The sequence below is a fragment of the Epinephelus lanceolatus genome, chromosome 4, assembly GCF_041903045.1.
Source record: "Epinephelus lanceolatus isolate andai-2023 chromosome 4, ASM4190304v1, whole genome shotgun sequence".
Taxonomy (NCBI): Eukaryota; Metazoa; Chordata; class Actinopteri; order Perciformes; family Serranidae; genus Epinephelus; species Epinephelus lanceolatus.
This window is the reverse complement of record NC_135737.1, coordinates 43,083,757-43,103,412: the sequence shown is the minus strand read 5'-3', so window position 1 is coordinate 43,103,412 and position 19,656 is coordinate 43,083,757. Positions and strand designations below refer to the sequence as shown.

At 44.9% G+C, this 19,656-nt stretch overlaps 2 protein-coding genes across 7 annotated transcripts in view; both read right to left on the bottom strand.

Moving 5' to 3' along the window:
• Nucleotides 1-13,309: 13,309 nt before the first annotated feature.
• Nucleotides 13,310-15,581, bottom strand: kcne4 (potassium voltage-gated channel, Isk-related family, member 4). The gene is made up of 2 exons (XM_033616669.2): nt 15,449-15,581; nt 13,310-14,872 (listed from the first exon to the last, which is right to left on the bottom strand). The coding sequence occupies exon 2, from the start codon at nt 14,831-14,833 to the stop codon at nt 14,288-14,290; it is 546 nt and encodes a 181-aa protein (XP_033472560.1). The 5' UTR covers nt 14,834-14,872; nt 15,449-15,581; the 3' UTR covers nt 13,310-14,287.
• Nucleotides 15,582-17,941: 2,360 nt separating this feature from the next.
• Nucleotides 17,942-19,656, bottom strand: part of LOC117259364 (fatty acid CoA ligase Acsl3-like) — a 47,968-nt gene continuing 46,253 nt past the window's right edge. For all 6 annotated transcript variants that reach the window (XM_033630648.2, XM_078167327.1, XM_033630650.2 and 3 more), the window contains one exon: nt 17,942-19,598. In XM_033630648.2, the coding sequence (XP_033486539.1) occupies nt 19,441-19,598 (158 nt within the window). In that variant the 3' untranslated portion in view covers nt 17,942-19,440. The remainder of the gene's footprint in view (nt 19,599-19,656) is intronic.

Genomic DNA, 19,656 nt, shown 5'->3' with positions numbered 1-19,656 from the left:
AATTATTGCACACCATCCTGCCGCCCTGATAGAGGATCGGCCGTCCTCGCTTGTCGACACCCTTTGACACCGGCACGTTGACAGTGGGACGTGTGTCCTTGGCTCTGGGGATGACAGGAGGAGGAGGTGCAGCGGAAGACAGACGGTCGAAGATCGGGGCATTGTGTGGAGTGGTGGGGCGGGAGTGCGGTGGAGGAGCCATGATAGTGCATGCAGAGGCAGAGTGAGAAGGGGCGCTGCATAAGTCGCAGGAGACGGAGGAACGAGCTGCAAAAATGCGGCAGTATATTTCAGAATCGAGGACCCCCCCAGTACGTCCCCTGATTTAGCTGCTGCAACCGGCCGGCTGCTTGTGCAGCAAAGTGGACGTGGTAGGCATAAAATCCCGCCCCCCCGAAACGCAAAGCCATGTCCAACACGATGGACAGATAGTCGTCCAGCTCTGATCGACGGTAAGGAAAAGCAGAGCAGATGACGTCGCGAAAGAGGGAGAAAGCTAGAGCAAACTCAACAGGAGTCAAGTCTTAGACCTGGCTGACAGTGACTGCTTTAATCGAACTGGACCGAGGACAGTCTGCAGTTCCCTGGGTTGACTACTGTCGAAAAAGGATGGCTGAATGAGCTGGGCTAGGTCTACATAATTACCGGACAATATTTGCTGGCGCAGTGAGTGCGAGACGGGTGAGGGGCGGTGAATGGCAGAGGCTGGCGGAGCTGGTGGTGTGGCTGTGGCCAGAGTGTAGATGGCAGCAGAGGAAAAAACATTAGGGTGTTGGGGAAGGGAGGGGGTGGGTGGGAAGGGGTAAGGAGAGACACGTCGGAAAGAGAGTGGAAGGCAGTGAAACACCCGCCGGAGGAGCTCCTTGTGCTGCAGGACGGGGCTCCTGGGCTGCGATGCCAGCCAGAACAGGATAGTTGGAAGGAAGGGTAGAGGAAAGGGGTGTGGGGATGGAGGATGTGTGTGCACGGGGTGAGAGTGGAGGCCTGCGAGACAGGGAGGAGAAGAAGGCAGGTATTGCGCGTGACATATCTGCATCAGAGGGAGCAGGCACAGGGGGTGATACGACCTGACCCCCGGCTGGAGGAATGAATGAGAGAGGCTGCTCCGGCTGGAGTGGTGGAGGCGCCGTGACGTCACCGACGGTGACTCTGGTGCGAGTAGGCCTCGGAAGGGAACCCGGAAGTGGGGCCGGCTTGGCAGAAGGAGCTGTGGTCTCGGGAGCCCGGACAGCGGCTGAATAGAGCTGGAACAGCCTGGACTTGTTGTCACTGCGGTGGAAGGGGATGTTTTTTGCCCTCAGGAACCGCTGGAGCCGGGCGATGGTCCAATCCCTGATGTCGAGCTCTTGTTGTGGACGTGGAGGTGGTGGAGATGGCTGAGTGGAGCGTGACGGAACGCCGCGGGAGCGGCGAGGTCAACTGGACGTTGCTCTGCTTCGGGAAGGAGGAGGAGAAGACCGCCGCTGGCTCCCACGGTTGTGGATGCGGTGTCGATTTCCCACCCGCGAGGACGGAAGAGAAGAGGCCTGAGACCCACTAGGAGTTGGGGCGATCTCGTTGATGGAGCCCAACGGAGAACCACGGCGAGACCGAGGGATGTGGACCACAGAGCGCAGCCAGCTCCCCTGGGAGTGTCGGCTACTGGCAGACTGCTGAGACTCGTACCAGTCGTCGGAGTCGGACCGGAACGGGTTGACTTGCAGCACGTGATCCATCTTGGTGAGTACACGAATAAACACACTTGCTGAGATACGTATGGTCGTCAATGCTCGAGAGATCTGAGAGGCCTGTGGTAGAGCTGTGCTGGTATATATACGTTAGTCAGGTGATTAGAGGAGTGGTTGAGGCATGGTCCTGCTCCTGAACCTAAGTTAAACAATTAACTCCATATAAAATGTCAATTATAAGATAAAATGTCATAATTATGAGATGAAAAGTCATAATTATGAGATGAACAGTAAAAACTATGAGATAAAATGTCATAATTATGAGATGAAAAGTCATAATTATGAGATAAAATGTCAATTATAAGATAAAATGTCATAATTATGAGATGAAAAATATCGAAATTGTGATATGAAATGTCAAAATTATGAGATAAAGAGCCAAATTAGAGATAAAAAGTAAAAACCATATTGTTAGAGCCATTTTTGTATCTGTGTCCAATCAAGTGTGGGTCACTGGTTTCCACAGTAGGTGGCATGTAGACAATGGTGTCTGTGAAGGTACAAGTAGAGGAAGAGTTAATTACTCTACAGGTGTGCTGCTTACCAGGAGAAGCACACAGTTTTTTGACCACCGTTTAGTGACCTAACTTTGAGCCTTTTGTTTGTTTTGCATCCAAGTATAATGGTATGTGTGTGTAGGTCGACAAAGGCTACATTGTTAAATGGACCGATTGTTGCAAATAAATAATCTATGATTGAGCCACGCATGGATTCATTCAATGGAGCCGCCACAGACGACGCGTCAATTAGAAGTCCTGGTAGCAGCCCCTCAGTGGCTTAGGTTTTTTGTTTGGTAGAAATCAAGTCATTACACATGAGATTAAGTCATGATTATGTTAATGTTAAAACCATGGCAAACTAACTAACTTTAGCTGAAGACATCCATGGCTCGCTGAGTTGTTGTTGTTAAGCTAATATCATGGCTAGCTAAATGGGAGACTAACTGGATGAAGTCTAACCTGTAAATCATTTTTTCCCCGTGTGTTCGAGGGGAAAATGGCGGAGCAAACTTCACAACAAGGTTTCTGGGACTTTCCTCGACAGCGAGGTGTGCCAGAGAAAAACAAAAACCAAACGCAACAAGACGAGGTAAGATTAATTTCACTTAAGTGGATTCACAGTTTAATAACCCAGAATATGATTATGGTGTCTTTGAACACTGGAAATGATTTATTAGGCCAAATATTTCAGGGAAAATTAAAATTCTGTAACTCATCATCTCAATGAGACTCTCTGACTTTGATTGTGTCCATAATAAGTAGTTTGTTCTACTAACAGAAACCTTGGCCCAAACAAAGAGTGGGGAAAAAAAGCAGTTATCGTGCTAAAAATGCTTTAAAGAATTCAAGAAAAATTGAGTTAGGATGGATCCATGAGGGAAAACAAGTGAGGAAACGTGAAAGTGGGGGCACCAGGGTACTTGAGGTATCCAAGAATTCAACCAAAAAAGACCTTTTGATTCATGCCAAAGAGCTTTTTTTTCTCCAGATGATGAGTCGTAAAAAGGGAAATGGCAAGACTTCATTCACAATATTTATGTCTCTAAGGAATCTCAACTTGGTGAAGTCAGTACGGTCTACGGTTCTAGCACAACGTGTTTCGTAAGGACATCTGACTCAGAAGTAGATGGCAAGATGGACAAATACGGTGACACTTTAGTAGCGCAGCAGAGACAGACAGATTCTGATGAGCGCCACAGTAAATCACAGATAGCACCATCTGGTCCAGCTGAAGACTCCACCCTTTACTCAGCTGTTGCTGAAGTTGTTGATCCTTTCTCCCAGGTGTTGAAAGGTGGCCTAGAAGGTGTATACTGTACCTCTGCACGCCAACTGGATGACACTGTTCCAGTTATCATCAACGTTGCCCTTGCTACGTCCTCACCTGTGTTAGCAGATCATGTTGACCATGCTGTCCATTCAAGTGGTAGTGCAAACTATGACCCACCCTCAGAGATTCACTTGGATGACGGAGTCCGAGTCAGCAGTGCCCCCTCAGCATCCCTTCCAGAGGACCATGCTCACCATACTGATCACTCAAGGTTTGATGGGGGCTATGAGTCACGTGTGTCTCAGACTTCACTGAGTAAATCTGTTGGAGGAAATGATTTGTCAGTTCAAAGACGAGTCTGTTCTTAGGTACCCTTTGAAGTTTAGATTGAAAAGGGTGCAGATGCAGGTGCAGATGCAGATGGCGTGGCCAGGGATGCTTACGCTGCCTTTTCGACAGAATTCTTGGACTCTGCAGCAGAGGGGACAGAAATGAGGGTGCCATCCCTGTCACCAAGGAGTGGAAGGCTGTGGGAAGAATATTGGCTAAGGGGCTCCTTGACCAAGGTTACTTTCCATTGCGCCTTGCCCCAGCATTTACCACAGCACTGATACTTGGAGAGCGTGCTGTGACGACTGATTCAGTATTTGAGTCTTTGCTTTTGTACCTGAGTCAGTGTGAGAGAGAGCTCATAACCGCTGCTTTACAGGACGACCTTGACAGTGATGGCCAGGATGAGTTATTAGATCTGCTGGATCGTCCTCCTTCAAGTAGCACACAAACAAATAATACAACAACCAAAGTACTGATGGACTAGGGGCTCATCCTACTCTCCAGTGTGCTATGTGTGAGCTCAGTCCTGCGTGTTCTTTAATGAAGCAATAGGAGAAGATATTCAGTCTCAGTTAATGTAGTTTATTAAGCAGTAAAGGAATAAAATTACAGAGCTCTGGGTCTCAACTTCACGTCGTCCCTGACCAACAACAAAGGTGTGTCAGTTCACGAAGTCTGACCTCCTGTCCTTTCCCTGACCCAGTATATTTGAGCGTAACAGAGTGTCATTATGCACGCAAGGCGTTGTCCTCTTCTCATTGGCAGTTCCACTTCCTCCTTCACCACACCACGCCCCTGCCTCGTGTTAATCTGACTCCTTCCCGCTGGCGGTGGGGGCGTGGTTCCTGTTTTGAAAGACAGGAGAACAACACAACTCCCTATACGTGCTGTACCTTACTATCTGTATATCACTTTCTATTCTTTTTACCATATATGAAACTAATTATCTAAGCATTGCGGTATGTGCTCCTCAGACTTCATGTCTCTTCCTCTCCTGTACTTCTCCACTTCTGCAAAGCAAACACATTCAGATCAGCTGAAATCATCTCAGTATTCTCATTGTTCACACATCTAAAACTTATATAGTGAAACACAACTTATAGTAAAACACATAAAATCATTCTATTCCCAACAGTATGCTCTTGTTAACATGTCAGCGGCTGCAGGACAACTCCTGAGGTCCGCCATAACCACAACAGCAAAAATACAGGTCATGTACGCAGACAAAACTTGTAGGAAAGTCCTGAAGCGGATTGAAGCCAGTCCAGCGACTCCAGCTGAGAGACAAGCCCTCAGATTTTTACAGCAGTACATACACAGGTTGGATGAAGGGACTGGAACGTCGACCGATTGCACACACCTGCGGATTGGTTTAGTTACCTTGTACATATAACTCCTACCTAGAGCTACGCGCAGAGATGGAGAATGTACTGACGTGTAATAATGAGAGAGAATACACGTGCTGTGTGCACAAAAGGCAGGTTCCATACTGACACTTTGAATGAAATCAAACTGCATTCTTTGGTATTTTAACCCTCAGGCAGAAGTTGACTTGAAAAATGTTCTGCGTCAGAAATTAAGTCCCTGTATGCTGAGTCAAAATTGCACAAGTAACCTTGAGAAGTCGCTGAGTTGGTAGCTATTTAATTGTGTGTAACAAGCCATGAGGCAACCTGTGGTAATCATACATTAGCAAAATCATATCTGAGTAATGAAAACAGATCGTAAGGCTCAAAGGCTGTTAGGATTGCTGGCTTCTCTTAATGTTACAGCAAATCCAGAGGCCAGTTTGTTAGTCATGGTTGGTTGTTTGACAGAAATGAACACAGTGTCTCAACAATCTTTTTTTTTTCTTTTTGTCTTTTTTTTTGTAGTTCCATACAGGAAGGAGCAGTAATGCCTGTCATGTTTCGCAACCGTCCACTTGTGCTCTTATCAGTATTTCTTCGGTGTGCCCCTCAGACATAGTTTGAAATCTTATTTCTTATTTCAAGACCCCCTTGTCAAGGGGAGTCCCCTGAGAGACGCTCTTGGTCTTTTTACTTCTTAAAATCCCCACCATTGTTAAGTCCTTTGGTTATGATTACTTGAAATAGTAAAACTCATTTGGTTGCCTCTTAAAAATATTCGCATCTGCTCCACTCAACATTTTCTTGTGGTGTTTTCAGAGGGATGTGGCTGGCCCCTCAGGTTGCGTCACTGGAAAGTTGACAGAGTGAGAGCACTCTGTGGTTTGAAGTTTACTTAGAGTTATTGTTGCCAAAATGAGTTTGCCTCTAGTTATGAGCAAAAGAGATTTTTCATACAAATGACTGAAAGTGTTGCTCCTGGCAGGGGCTGCCCCAATTAAATGCTATGTTCACTTTGGCTGTGAAAATTTGTCACAGGTTAAATGATTGTACAACAGTCTTCAAAACATTTTTTTTTAGCACAAACACAGGTGAAAAATCTGTGAAATTATATGTATAGCCTGTTAAATCCAATCCAAAGCTATGTATTTTTTAAATAAAAAAATGAAGTCATGGGATCCGTCTAAAAATAAAATGCCCGTTTTGGTTTTTGCTGGTTCCTTTTTGCCATTTCTCATGTGTAGCAGACACGCTGGACAAACAGGAAGGGAAAGAGAAGTGTTAAAATAATGAGTAAAATTCCAAGACAACAGATCAGTCCTTCAAAAGACGCTTTCAGTGCATTTGGGCTTTCTCTGAACTATAATAACTTTGCTAACACCACATTACACAGTAGGTCTACTTAAAACTGTAAACTGTATTCATAATGTCATGATGTGCCCTTTTGAGTGTGCAATAAATAACACTTACGGCCTCTACAGTGGAACCACCAGTAAATCATTCACACTAATGGTGGCAAAAAACATTGTAAATTCTCCTGTAACATTGCTCAGGGCTGGAGGGATACGTCTTTTGTCACCTGTGTGACGTCCCTCCCTCCTATGCTTTTTGCTCATGTGATTGGTTTGGCTTCCTTACTGAGTAGCCACCGGGCAGAGTAGGGATGGACATCAGGAAACTGCCTACACCTGAGTAAATAGGCCTCAGTCTATTTAAGGTGCTGACACACCAGGCCGACGGTCGGCTGTTGGCCAATGTCGGGCTGTTGGTGAGCATCTGTCGTCCTAGTTTTTGCGGTGTGTCCTGCACCGTCGGCACTAGTCGGACCCCTGTCAGCGGCTTTTCGGCCGATTGAGCATGTTGAATCGGCAGCGGAGCTTGTCGGTGAGAGAGATCACTCTGATTGGCTGTTCAGGTTTTATTTCCTCGCCCCTGTAGCGAGTGTACTGAAACCAGTGCTTCCTCCTCAGGCTCCACTTCACTCAGCTGCCCGACAGACCCGTTTCTTCTTCTCACTTTAACCTGAATAACAAACCAGGGCTAGCTGTGAGGCTAGCGGAGCGTTAGCCGCAGTGTCCGCACTTTAATGTTTTCAAATGCAACTGACACAGGGCAACGTGAGGCGACGCAACAGTTGGCTTTCGTTGCCACTAGTTCTTTGATGTCGGTTTGGTGTGTCAGCACCTTTAAGTGACTTCACCTGTAGGTTCCTTTTTTCATCCTCCAAGGCCTCAACCAGCTGGTTTGGCTAAGGCTGTCTTTTGTTGTCGCTGTCACACACTCTCTTCCACGCATTCGTAACCAACCTTAATGGTTAACATAATTATTGGTGCTTTACCTCAAGTTAAAAACTTAGTTTGGTTTAATTTGCTGGATGTTGTAACAAGTGAACCCAAATGCAGCACTCCAGAAGTCAGTGACAGTTGATAATGACCTTTTCTATACACAGAGTAAACAGGAACGTGAGCTAACGAAGATATTCTGGTAACAGTTCGTTCTTGGGGCTCAGAGCCCACACACAGTCTCTGGGGTCAGGGAATGGACCGGGCCACATTCGGAAGTGGGACTGAGAACGAGGACAGTTCAGTCTGCTAGCAGGCAGAGGTAACGGAGAGGGGCTTACTGATGGCGTGGTCGAGAAGGCGAGGGGTCTGGAACCAAAAGAGCAGTCAAGGGAAGCACCAGAGCCAATGAGGGATGAACAGCAGGGAAGTAGAGGCCAGGCGATGGATCAAGGTGCCGACAGGTAGGTGAAAGGAGGACACACACACAAGGCAGCGTGTGGCGCCTCTGAGCTGCAGCAGGCGGGAACACTCACACTGAAACGTCGTCGCAGGAGAACACAACACAGACACAGGCTGCGATGTAAACAGGGTTGTTATCGTGGAATAAGGCAAGTCAGAAGTGTTGGAAAGTGTTGCATGTGGGTGCAGCTGTTGAGGCAAGTACGAGGAGAGTGGAAAAACACTGGGAGAGCAGAGGAGCACAATGCAGGCTGTGACAGATGTGGCATGTTGCTCTAACAGGTCTGATATTCAGACACAGTAGAGTCTAGACTGGATGAGTAGCCTACATTTACAAAAGAGGAACTAAAACCTCAGTTTAAATAAAGATGACATTGCAGCAATATGAAATGCCACTGTATCTGTCTTCATTATTGTGCAACATTAAGTTCTCTGAGAGGTTGTCAGACAGTGGTTAAACTCTGTCTGACTTCAGTCATGAGAGATTAAAAAAATAAAAAAAGCATAAAACCGGTCAACCTTGTCTGCACTTCATCCGTGTACTCCGGGTCACATAAATACGTTTTTTTCCTACTTATATGCACAAGTGAATACAGATTTTCCCACTCTGAATGACTCCCTCCTGATTGAAATAAATACTTGTGGTGTCTGACTCAGGCTGGTCCCACTGGAGCTGCTGTCCACGCCAGAAAATGAGCTGTGTCTTTCAGCTAAGGCTATGTCATTATTCATCTGGCTTCTTTTTGTCGTTCGCTGTTTCTTTTGCAATCAGTTTTATTCAGCGTTAGTTGGAAGAGTTTATGTGTAGCTTTCTGCTTCATTTCAGGCTACAACTTTGTTTTGAGCTGCAGAATAAAGGCAGTGGGCCCTGTTTTATCTTTTGGCTCGAGGAATCAGGCACCAGTAGGTTGTCATCCTTCAGTATCTGCTCCATCGAGCCGATTGTGTGCTAGAGGAAGCAGGTCAACACTGACACCTGGTGGTCAGGAAGCAACTTACATTTAGCTGTGGGACATCAAATGCATTGTTCAGTACGCTATCAGGATTCTGGAAACATTATGTGCAGCACAACACTTCATCTGTCCTGCAAAAGGCTGCCACTCACTCAGAACATATCAGCCAATGTGTCAAAAGCATTAACAGAATCAACTACCAGCTGAAGACATTCATACTCATAAGGTACATGCAGTTAAATTTAATACCTTTCAAGACATTTTTTTAAAGCACCGTTTCTGGTCTCTATGGAGAATAGGCTACAACGTCATTGTACATTGCATTCTGGGTATTAGCATCCATGCTTTAGGACACACTTCTCTGACAAGGAGCTGGAAAGCGTCGCTGGGTAGAGGGGCGTCTGGGATCTTTGCCTGGCCTGCTGCCCCTGCGACCCAGCCCCAGATGAGTGGATGAAAATGGATGGATGTTTCTTGTGACTTGATGGATGTAACTCCAGTGTTCTCCCTTCTTTTAGCTCCGTTCTGGGCTCTGCCATCTTCTGCGAAAAAGGACCAGTGGCTGTATTCACAGACACTCCGAGAACACTTTCAGAGAGCTCGTCACTTAGCTTAAAACATTCTAGCAAGGAGTCCAAGTTTAGGAGTGATTTAGAAGAATTCTCAAAGCAACTCTGAGCAAAGAAGCTTCTTAGTGAGGAGGTGTGGATAAACCTGCTGCCAGGTATGACACAATCTTTTAACAGATGTGATTGGTTGTCTCATCGTTCGTCTGCAAGTTGTGGACAACCAGTGGAAATAAACTGCAGCACAATATGAGACGTTTATGTAGTCACACTACAAACGCCCCTCAACTCAATGAAAAGCAGTTTAATGATAAGACAGAAGGGAGGGAGGAAGAAACATGGAAAATGATAGTGGGTTTACATTACCACACTCATTAATGGTGAGTATGTGTGAAGCCTGAGGCTGGATGCAAGCCCCAACACCGACTCCCACAGGGGGGACACCGATGACAAACATCCTGCTTCATGGTGCAGGAGACAGTCCATGCATCACATCTGCTTCTTATTCTCACCCTGCTTACGCTTACTCACTCTTTCTCCTGAGAAAAACTCCCACTATCACTCTCACACACACAGACAGCTGTTGTTGAACCATTAAAGAGGACAAAGCAGCTTGCACATGGTTTTTGTGCTCCTTGGTGGAGGAGCGGCGGTGCATCCCCGCCAACTTCTCTGCTGATAAGCAGGCCTAAAAGGAATCTGTGGGTATTTTAATTGATTTCAGCTGTGAAACAAAATGGAAAAGTGGCTCAAAATGTGGGACACATGGCACTAAAATGGAAGGCTCAGTATGGAGCAGAGAGAACAAAAAGTAATTTTCCAATCTATTAACAATTAATGCTGACTGAATACAACACATACATGCACAAGGAGGTGGAGGAGACAATGACAACGTTCTGAGTTTTACAAGCAGCATCTATATTCCTAAAATCGGTTCAAATTGCTGGTTCACTGTGCGGTTGTGTGTGTTTGTTGTACGTGATTTCTGCAGTGGGGTGTTTATGTTGTGCAGGAAATAGGATTTGAAATGCTTCGACAAGTCTGTGTCTTTGTCAAGCTGTCTGCAAGATAGGAAGACACAGACGGAGAGATACAGAAACTCTCCCTGAGCTCAGCCTTCAAGCGAGTGACTTCATCCTTCACTTGTGAAAAGGTAGGATGGTGGTTTGCACACACATCCATTGTAAAAAATTGGGAAACAGTTTCTCTGCTGCCGCTTTGGTGGACACAGGTTATTTCACTAAGAGCCCAAAATGTCAACCTCATGGTGCTGCCAGATGAAAAGTCATGGGATCGCCAAAGTCCAACTCATCGTTTCATGGAAATCCATCTGGCGGATGTTGAAGTGTTTCAGTCTGGACCAAAATACTGGACTGACCAATTGGCGACAGACAAACATTGCCATCCCTGGGGTCACGGCGCTAGCAGAGCTTAAAACTGAATGACACAAAGGACTACTGAGGGAAGCCACCCACAGACTGATGACCACTCTGACGGAGTTCAAGGCTTCAGAGGCCTTGGAGACACTGTGTCTGTGTGCAGCAGCTGGCCGGGTGCTTCACCAGTCAGAGCTTTATGGGAGAGTGGCAAAGATAAAGCAGCTTCATCTCAAGAGACCAAAGTCAGCTGGAGGAAGATTCTGGTGAGACCAAAACTGAGCTTACTGGCCATCACATTAAACGCCACGTGTAGACTCCGAAGCTTGACAAAGGGATAGTGCAGATTTTTTGAAGTGGCGTTTCATGGTGTACGTATCCATAGAGAGTGTATTAAAGACAGAAGATGGTGGTTGGAACGGCCCCAGTTTGGAGAAGCAGGCTGGAGTCCGGCCTCTAATTTCCAGGGCTGGTACCTGCGGTTATTCCACAGGCTAGTTAATAACATGTTGGGCAGGAAATCCAAAGTGTGGGATCATTTTGAGAAGGTGAAGGACGAACCCAAGGTGATATGTAAACTCATCTTCATTGGTCGACTACAAACATGACGTATCATCTGAAACATGGAAGTAGCTACATGCCCATTAGCCCACAGCGTCATTAACAGGCGGCTCGCTCAGTGTGTGACGTGCATTACTGTTTTTCTCAATGGAGTCTGGTTTTGAAGAGAGCAATTGAACGGCTATATTTTCCTGTAGAAAATCACTGTCTAACAGTGAAGTGACACACATTAAATACTCTGGTGAGGGGAAGGATAACGAGACACAGGTGAGGCTAATCAGGGCGGGACAGACAATCACACACAGGTGAGGTCATCACAAGGGAGGGAAAACACACAGGGGCCTTATAACTAGTAATCAGCGTGCACTGAGGCCCGTGGCAACTGCCTCACACCGCTACTGTAAAGGCTGTTACTCTGTCAATACACATCATAAACTCTATGAGTGTATTCCCTCTGGCCTTTATTGTTGCTTATGTAGGTGTGGCACGCTGTCATTGCAGTTAGTTGTGGGACTGAGAGTCTGTAGTGCCGCTAACAGCCTGTGTTTGCGTGTGAATGTGTGTGTGTGAGAGGGAGAGGCAGGGCTGGGTGATGCAATACACACGTGAGCGTCACCTTAGGGGAACAGAAAACCTGAAGCTGAATCCTCACATCCTTCCCTGTTTCTTTTTTCGTTTCTTTGTTTTTTCATTTTCAGGACAAAGAAACTGAAAAAGAAGAGAGAGAAGCTTCAGTTACTGTCATTTAACACGCGATAATTCAGTCTGAGGATCTTTAAATGGAGTCCTTGATGTTTTAGGGCAGGAGTAGTGGCTCCCTGTGGCTTTGGCAAAGAATATTTTCATGTTTGTCATTGGCCTTGAGTGATTCTTATACTCTGAATTGTAAGAATGTGGAGCCTCTATACAGAATAAGAAAAATGTTTTTAATGTGTCCTGTCTGACATGGTGGTGAGTAGCACAGGAGCTCCACGGGGGACTGTTCTGTCCCCTTTCCTTTGCACCTTGTACACCACAGACTGTCAGTATGACTCTGGGTCATGCCACCTGCAGAAGTTCTCTGACGAGTCTGCAATCGTCGGGTGTTTAAGTGATGGACAGGAGGAGGACTACAGAGCACTGGTGGATGATTTTGTGGAGTGGGCTGGAGGAAACCACCTGTTGCTTAACATGGCCAGCAGACTTCCTGAGGATGCTGAGATCTGTCAATGTGTGCAGCAAGATGTTGGAGATCTTCCATCGGCGCTCTCTGGCTGAGCTAGCTACGGATTCTAGATCGAAAAAAAGTCTTTGAGAAATTGAAAATTGAACAGTGTGTGCACATATTCATCCCTGCAAAGTTAAAGTACCAAACAACCATGAATAGCCACCTTGTGATAAAACATATCAATAAAGGCTCATTTAGACCTATCAGTAATGTTGATGAGTGAATTTAGCCTCACTGTTACCTTCAGTATAAGGTTCAAATATGTTTTTCGGCTCCAAAAATGGCTCTTTTGATACTAAAGTTTGCTGATTCCTACTTTAGGGGCACTTTTCTATGATTATAAACCTCCGTACCTACAAAATAATACTAAAAAGGGGTTAAATTATTCTGTTTCAGGCTCCTTGGTAGGCATTAAAAGTTTAAGTGTGGTCATTTTAAAATAGGGACATAACTGGGATAATTGGGACCCAGTCTGCTGCGTCTGTGTGTAAGAAAAAGAGGAGTTAACCTGCTTAACTGAGTTATGGTGCTTTGGTGGCACTGACTGAACAATTATCTGCCCTGTTCTGCATTATCCTAATGATTTAATGAAGGCTATCTCTAAAAATAACAAGATAATGATAGTCAACCTTTCCATCACTTCATCTCCATTTCATATTCTCCTGCAAGAGTGCCCCCAGCTACACATCATAGTGCACAGACACAAAAACCAAAAGGCTTGTATCAGTTCATAAGCATTTATTTTCTCCAAAAACACTACAAAGACTCCATCTGAAACTAAGCCTTCTGAAGTGACAGATACAACCCATATGTACAGTGCATTGCTCTCATCAAGTAAACCTACATCATTGACTGTGTTATGAACAGTGTCGATCACCAAGCTACGACAAACACATTTCAGTTTCGACAATCTTTCAAGTGGGTTCCAGGTTTCAGTACTCAAGTCCATGTTGGCAAGAGCGAGTCAAGTTCAGTCCAACAAAAAAAAAAAGAAGTCAGTCTCTCATTCTGTCCCCTGTAGGGTGAGTGGCATCAGGAGGGGGCTCCAGCAGGGAGGGGGCTCCAGCAGGGAGGGGTCACCGCCAAATGAGGCCAAGTCAAAGTTATACAATGAAATATTATGGTATAAAACTAAACAGTGTTTATTTGTGTGTATTTATTGTATTCATTACTGACTCCAGCATATAGCTTTTCATGTGTGGGTAACCAAGGTGGTGAGCTGCTGCATACAACTTCCTGTTGGGATACATACAGTCGTACACAGCTGAACTGAATAATTACATCACTAAAGGTTATGCCAACATGTAGCCTAACATAGAAATGACCATTAGAGTCATATGTTTCACCCTCACCATGAGTATCTTGTCATTTAGAGTGATGTATAAAGAAAATAAAAATGGCCACATGTGGCTGAATGTGGGTTCATGTCCAATACCCCCTCTTAATCACTGACGTACATATCGCATTGCACATTGTGTGACTTGTTACAGCCCTTTGATGGATATCATATTATGGATGTTTATGTTTTGAGGAAGTTTTGTTGTTGTTTTTAATAGAAAAGCAGTTGCCGATGGTTGGACAGTTTGGGCCTCTCTGACATGAAGGCGCCTGAGAACCTCCTGGTTTCTCTCCAGGTGATGTTTCTCATCTCTCGGGCCGCGGTGGTGTAACACACAGGTTTGTCTCTCTGCGCGGGTTTTCTCAGCCTGAATCATCCGCGCTGTTTTCGGACCCTCCCTTCATGTTCTCCTCAGACCCCTCCGCCGTGCCGCTGTCCGACTCCTCCTCTATGGCGAAGCGCGTGTCCGCGGAGGAGCACAGTGAGCTGATGCTGCTCTGCTCGATGCACAGCGCGCACGCCAGCGGGGACGGCAGCGCGCCCTCGTAGTGGAGGTGACCAAAGTGGTTGCCGTGGCCACCGCAGAAAGGCAGGGACACCTCCACCGAGTGCAGTCCCGAAACAACGACCGGGAAGGTGAGGCTGTGCTTCTTGGGGAACGCGCCCCACTCCCGCTGCTCCTCCTCGTGCACGAGGCGCGTGAAGATGTTGGTCCTTCTCTTCTCCCTCCTCTTGGAGCGAAAGTAGCCGAGCATTATACCAGAGAGGAAGACTCCGTAGAAAGACATGACTATTAGTATGTACAGGTACGCGTTCCCGTCGCTTTTGTCCGCCTGGGAGTGCGCGGTGCTCTGCGTGTGCAGGGAGAGGCGTTTGGGGAAGGCCGTGGAGTTTTCCAAGTGCTCCATTTTTTCAGTGCAGTCTGTGTGGAGGTCCTGGAAAGTGAGCTGAAAAACATAAAGAGGCACATTTATAAATTTGAGGATATTTGCCACCTTTACGCACGCTTTACGCACAAGATTAGGTCCCCAGTGAGTGGGACTTGCTGTACAAGTCATTACAAAGTGATGAAAAACTTATGAGAAGAAAAAAAAATGAGTCATCATACACACACAGCTATGACAATATAGACAAAAAATGTTTTCAACCTCTTGATTTATTTAATGATGATGAAATGCCACTACTGGCGTCATGTGGGCAGAGAAAAAAGTGAACCTGGTATGCATTAACCTGGTCACCGCAATGAATAGCAAAAATAATACCAAGTATATTCTTAAGTTTCCATCTGGACACTTAAAAAACTCTCACTCTTCTAAAAATATTGTTGATTTTAAATTAATATTATCATTATCATTTTATTAAGTTTTGTACCCATGTTTTAATTTGGCATCTCTGTATATTTTGTGTTGGAGAAGACACTTAAAACTAGTTTAGAAAAAGCTGCCAAAAGTCAACACTAAATGTTGTAGTTTATTTAAAACTAACAGTCTATAAAAATATATAAACAAAAAGTGTCTACTCACCAAACTGAATCGCTACGTTTCATGTGAACCTTTACTACTTGTGTCTTCCTGCAGCTCCTCTGGAATTTGGCAGCACTTCCAAATGGATGAAGTTATTTATACAGAGACCCAGGAGTCACGTGGTGAGGACAGATTGTAAGATGAGTCCTGTGTCTATGGAAGCCCTGAAGGGATGAATAAGAAAAAAAAACTCCAAACATATTTTAACATTATTTAAACCTCTGAGGGGTTCTAATGAAATCACCAAAGCTCCCATGAGTATATCAGACTTTCAAAGTTACTGAGGAACTGAGAGGCCAACAGAGGGAGACCCAGGGGGACGTGATGGAAAATATATATTTACAGAGAACTGTTTAGAAACTGGTGATAAAAAAAATGAAATAATAATAGAGTCAGTCGCACTCTGTCAGTGTCTCCTATTTTTCATCAAGTCTCTGTACTATGCAAACGATGAATACACCTACTCTCCTCTTGTCACAGCAGGTTTCAGTGTTCTTCTTAAATGATAGAGTTTAGAATTTAACCAGGTCTGCAACCACAAATGAGAACATCATGTATTAATCTACAAATTCATGTAAATAAAGTCACAGCGTCTCACAGAAAATGGCAGATACTTAAATAGTGCCGTGCAAAACATTACAGTAAAGTAATTAAACATAAACTAGACTCTTCTGCAGTCTGAAAAAGGTGGAGGCTGAAGCTACAGCTTTTAACACCTACACTTTTAACAGCACGTCATATTTAGAAATCAACAACAATACAAATCAAAACAGGCAAGCGAGACAAAGTACCAAAAAAAGTCTGATCATTTATTTTTATATTTGATCAATATGTTATTTTTAAGGTTTTGTTTAAACCTACTTAAAGGGATAGTGCACCCAAAAATGAAAATTCAGCCATTATCTACTCACCCATATGCCGATGGAGACTCAGGTGAAGTTTTAGAGTCCTCACATCACTTGCGGAGATCCAAGGGGAGAGTGGGTAGCAGCACAACTCCACCTAATGGAGGCTGACAGTGTCTCAGATTCAAACGTCCAAAAACACATAACTGAAACCACAAAATATCTCCATACTGCTCGTCCGTAGTGATCCAAGTGTCCTGAAGCCCCGACATAAAAAGTTGTTTGGAAACAGAGAGGCAGTCAGAGCTACAGGCTACAATGAGGCTAAAAACAGAGTTCAAATGACGTTTTTCCAATGTTGGAGTTCAGGTCAGGCGAGTTGTCTGCTCAGTCAAGCACAGTAACACGATGGTCAGCAAACCAGTTACTACTGAAGCTCAGCGTAAGGTCAATCAGGAAGACTTTATTTGTGATTCATCCATTAACAATTCTCTTCATCCCACTCCTACTGCTTCCTCTAATCAGCCGATTATGGGTGTTCACTCCTTTAGTTATCCAGTCAACTTTGCCACGATCTCTCTCAGCCAATCACCACCCTCCTCCACCCTGTTCACCTCCGGCCATCGTATCCAGGACAAGCTCTCAAAGGCTCATTCCTCTACTCATCCAGATCATCAGCACTTCTCCATCTTCCTCTTATCTCATCTTCACCACCTCTACCACCACCAGCGTCTAGACCCTAACAGGGTTCCCTATTCGACTATGGAGTAATCACCCTCCTTAAATCATACAATCTCTACGGGGTCTAATTGCCAAAGACTTTTCACATTTTGCATTTTTTTTTGCCCATGTTAATAAATATTCTTTTTTACTATAAAAATAAGTCTCTCCTGATTGATTTTGGCGCTGTGGGCAGGTGCTAAGTGCTGCTGGAAAAGGACATCAGCATCTCTATAAAGCCTGTCAGCAGACAGAAGCATGACGTGCTCTAAAATCTCCTGGTAGACGACTGCGTTCACTTTGGACTTGATGAAACACAGTGGACCAACACCAGCAGGTGACATGGCACCCCAAATCCTCACTGGACTTTAAGTGATGTTAATCAGCAGTCTTCCCCATAATGTGGTTGTGTGAACTGAACCAGGCTGACAGATGAGGGGCTCAGGAAACCTTTAGCTGATCAGAACTCTCTTCAGACTTTTCTCAAATTCACAGGTGGAGAACGTGTTTTTACTGGTTGACATAACTGTTGTTGATTTTCACAGATATGTTTTTTTGTGGTCATTCTAAGGGTGGCTCCCCTTCCTTTAAAACTGTGATCTCAACATGATTTAATTTGAGTTAACTCCTCCCTTTTCACCAGACAGCCAAGCATCAGCGTGACAACTCTGGGAACGTACAGTACGTCTCCACACTGTCATAAATGCTGAGTATTAATTGTTGAATTGGATTAGGTTCTGATCACTCGTGGCTATTATTGAATCAGTGAGAGCTGATTTCACCCCTCAGCCGTACAGACATAAATAAATGTCATCATCTGTCTGTCGTTTGGTCACGTAGGCATCGATTTCACACCCAACTATGCTGATGTGCTGAATACAAAAAGATTACAGCTAACGGCAGAGACAATAAAAGGCTCCTGCATGTAGACCAAACACACTTTATTTACTTCATTTGGGCATATTTTCCAAAGGCAAATTACAAATAAATAATTGGATGCACTTATGTTACAAGGCAGGCTCTCGGTACAGAGAGGGAGTGTAGCTCTAAAACAGGTTTACATCAATAAAGCTTACGTTAAAATCGAGGGTATACATGTGCTTCCTCTGCCGATCCCAGCTCCACATCCACATGTACTGTACGTACACGTCAGGAGAAACATCAAATGAAAAATCAGGCAGGAATTAGAAAGGCGTGACTCAGAATCACAAGAGAAGGCAACAGGTGTCACATTGTGAGGGATGCTGCTGGGGCCATGTTTGTGCCGTGTATGAACTCCATGAGTTGCTCACACTTAGTCATACTCGTGCAGATGTGTGACTTAAAGCTGGTGATGACAGTCCTGCAGAGTAAATGTTCGTCACACACACACACAGACGTCACACTTGTCAAAGTGTGCTAATTTCTCCAACCCGCCCACGCACAGTGAGAAAGTTATATATAGGTCCTATCTGTAATCAAATGCCATATTTGGACAGATATGATACATTTTCATATTGCGCTAAGATTTATCAAACATGACAATGATTACACAGTCATTTCATCTGTAATACAAGCAAATAAATGTGCATTTTTGGTGCACAATGTGTTCTGTACAGAACATAAAAAGTATCACTGTAGGAAAATAGAACAGACTAAACAGTGCAAATTTGTTTCTTTTCTTTTTAAATAAAACTACAAGGTGCAATTTATTCATTTTCCTAAAAAAGGACGATGACCTTCATGTTGTTGATAAGATTTTTAGACCAGATATGTTCGCGCTGTCACCAACCTGCTCTCATTTATCCTCGAATGACTTTGTGCTTTTGGTTTCAAGATGTGCTGACGGGAGAGACGTCCCGCGCCCGTGGGAGACAAAGTCTGACTGAGACAAAATAAACGACTGACAGAACTCAAAACATGTGGACAAAAACAGAAGAATTAACTGTGTCCTGACCTGCAGGAGGAAGGAGTGTGGATCCTTTAGGTTAAACGAAGATCAAAATGTACGAAATAAACTTTACACACGTGACCAATCTAGTGTCTCATGGGTGGGCACAAAGCAACGTGCTGTGGCACTCAGAGAGAGTTCAACAGACAACATCAGCTAACACACCATCTGTTTCATAACTCACATCTGGAACAATAAAGCTCCCCACAAAGAGGTCATACACCTGGACAGAGAAGGGTGAAGGCAGCAGTGGACAGGGACATTTTGTCTTTTCTTTTTCAGCCTGTCTTTAGTTACAAATTCAAGTAGAAGCCCCTTCCATGATGGAGTCGGTAACACCCTGTCCTTTACCTTCTTTCTTTACCACAGATTCAGGTTATTGTGGCTCGTATGTTCATGGGGAGGGATGTAAGGGAGCAGTGAGAGGGTTCTGGGAATGTTCACTCAAGTGTTGGTCTGTGCTTTGAGAAGGAACAATGCTGTGCTGGGTCTTGTCGTTATTTTCCGCCGTACATTCTCTCAATGTCGTCCTGGTAACGTGTCTTCAGCTCCTTGCGTTTGAGCTTGAATGCGTCAGTCACTAGTCCTGTCTCCGGAGTCCACGGCTCTGGGCTCAGGCAGATCTTGCGAGGGATCTCAAAGCGCTCTAGCTGGGCTGCGACAGAAGAACACAAGACATTAATTCAACCCTAAAAAGTTCCAACATGGTGAAA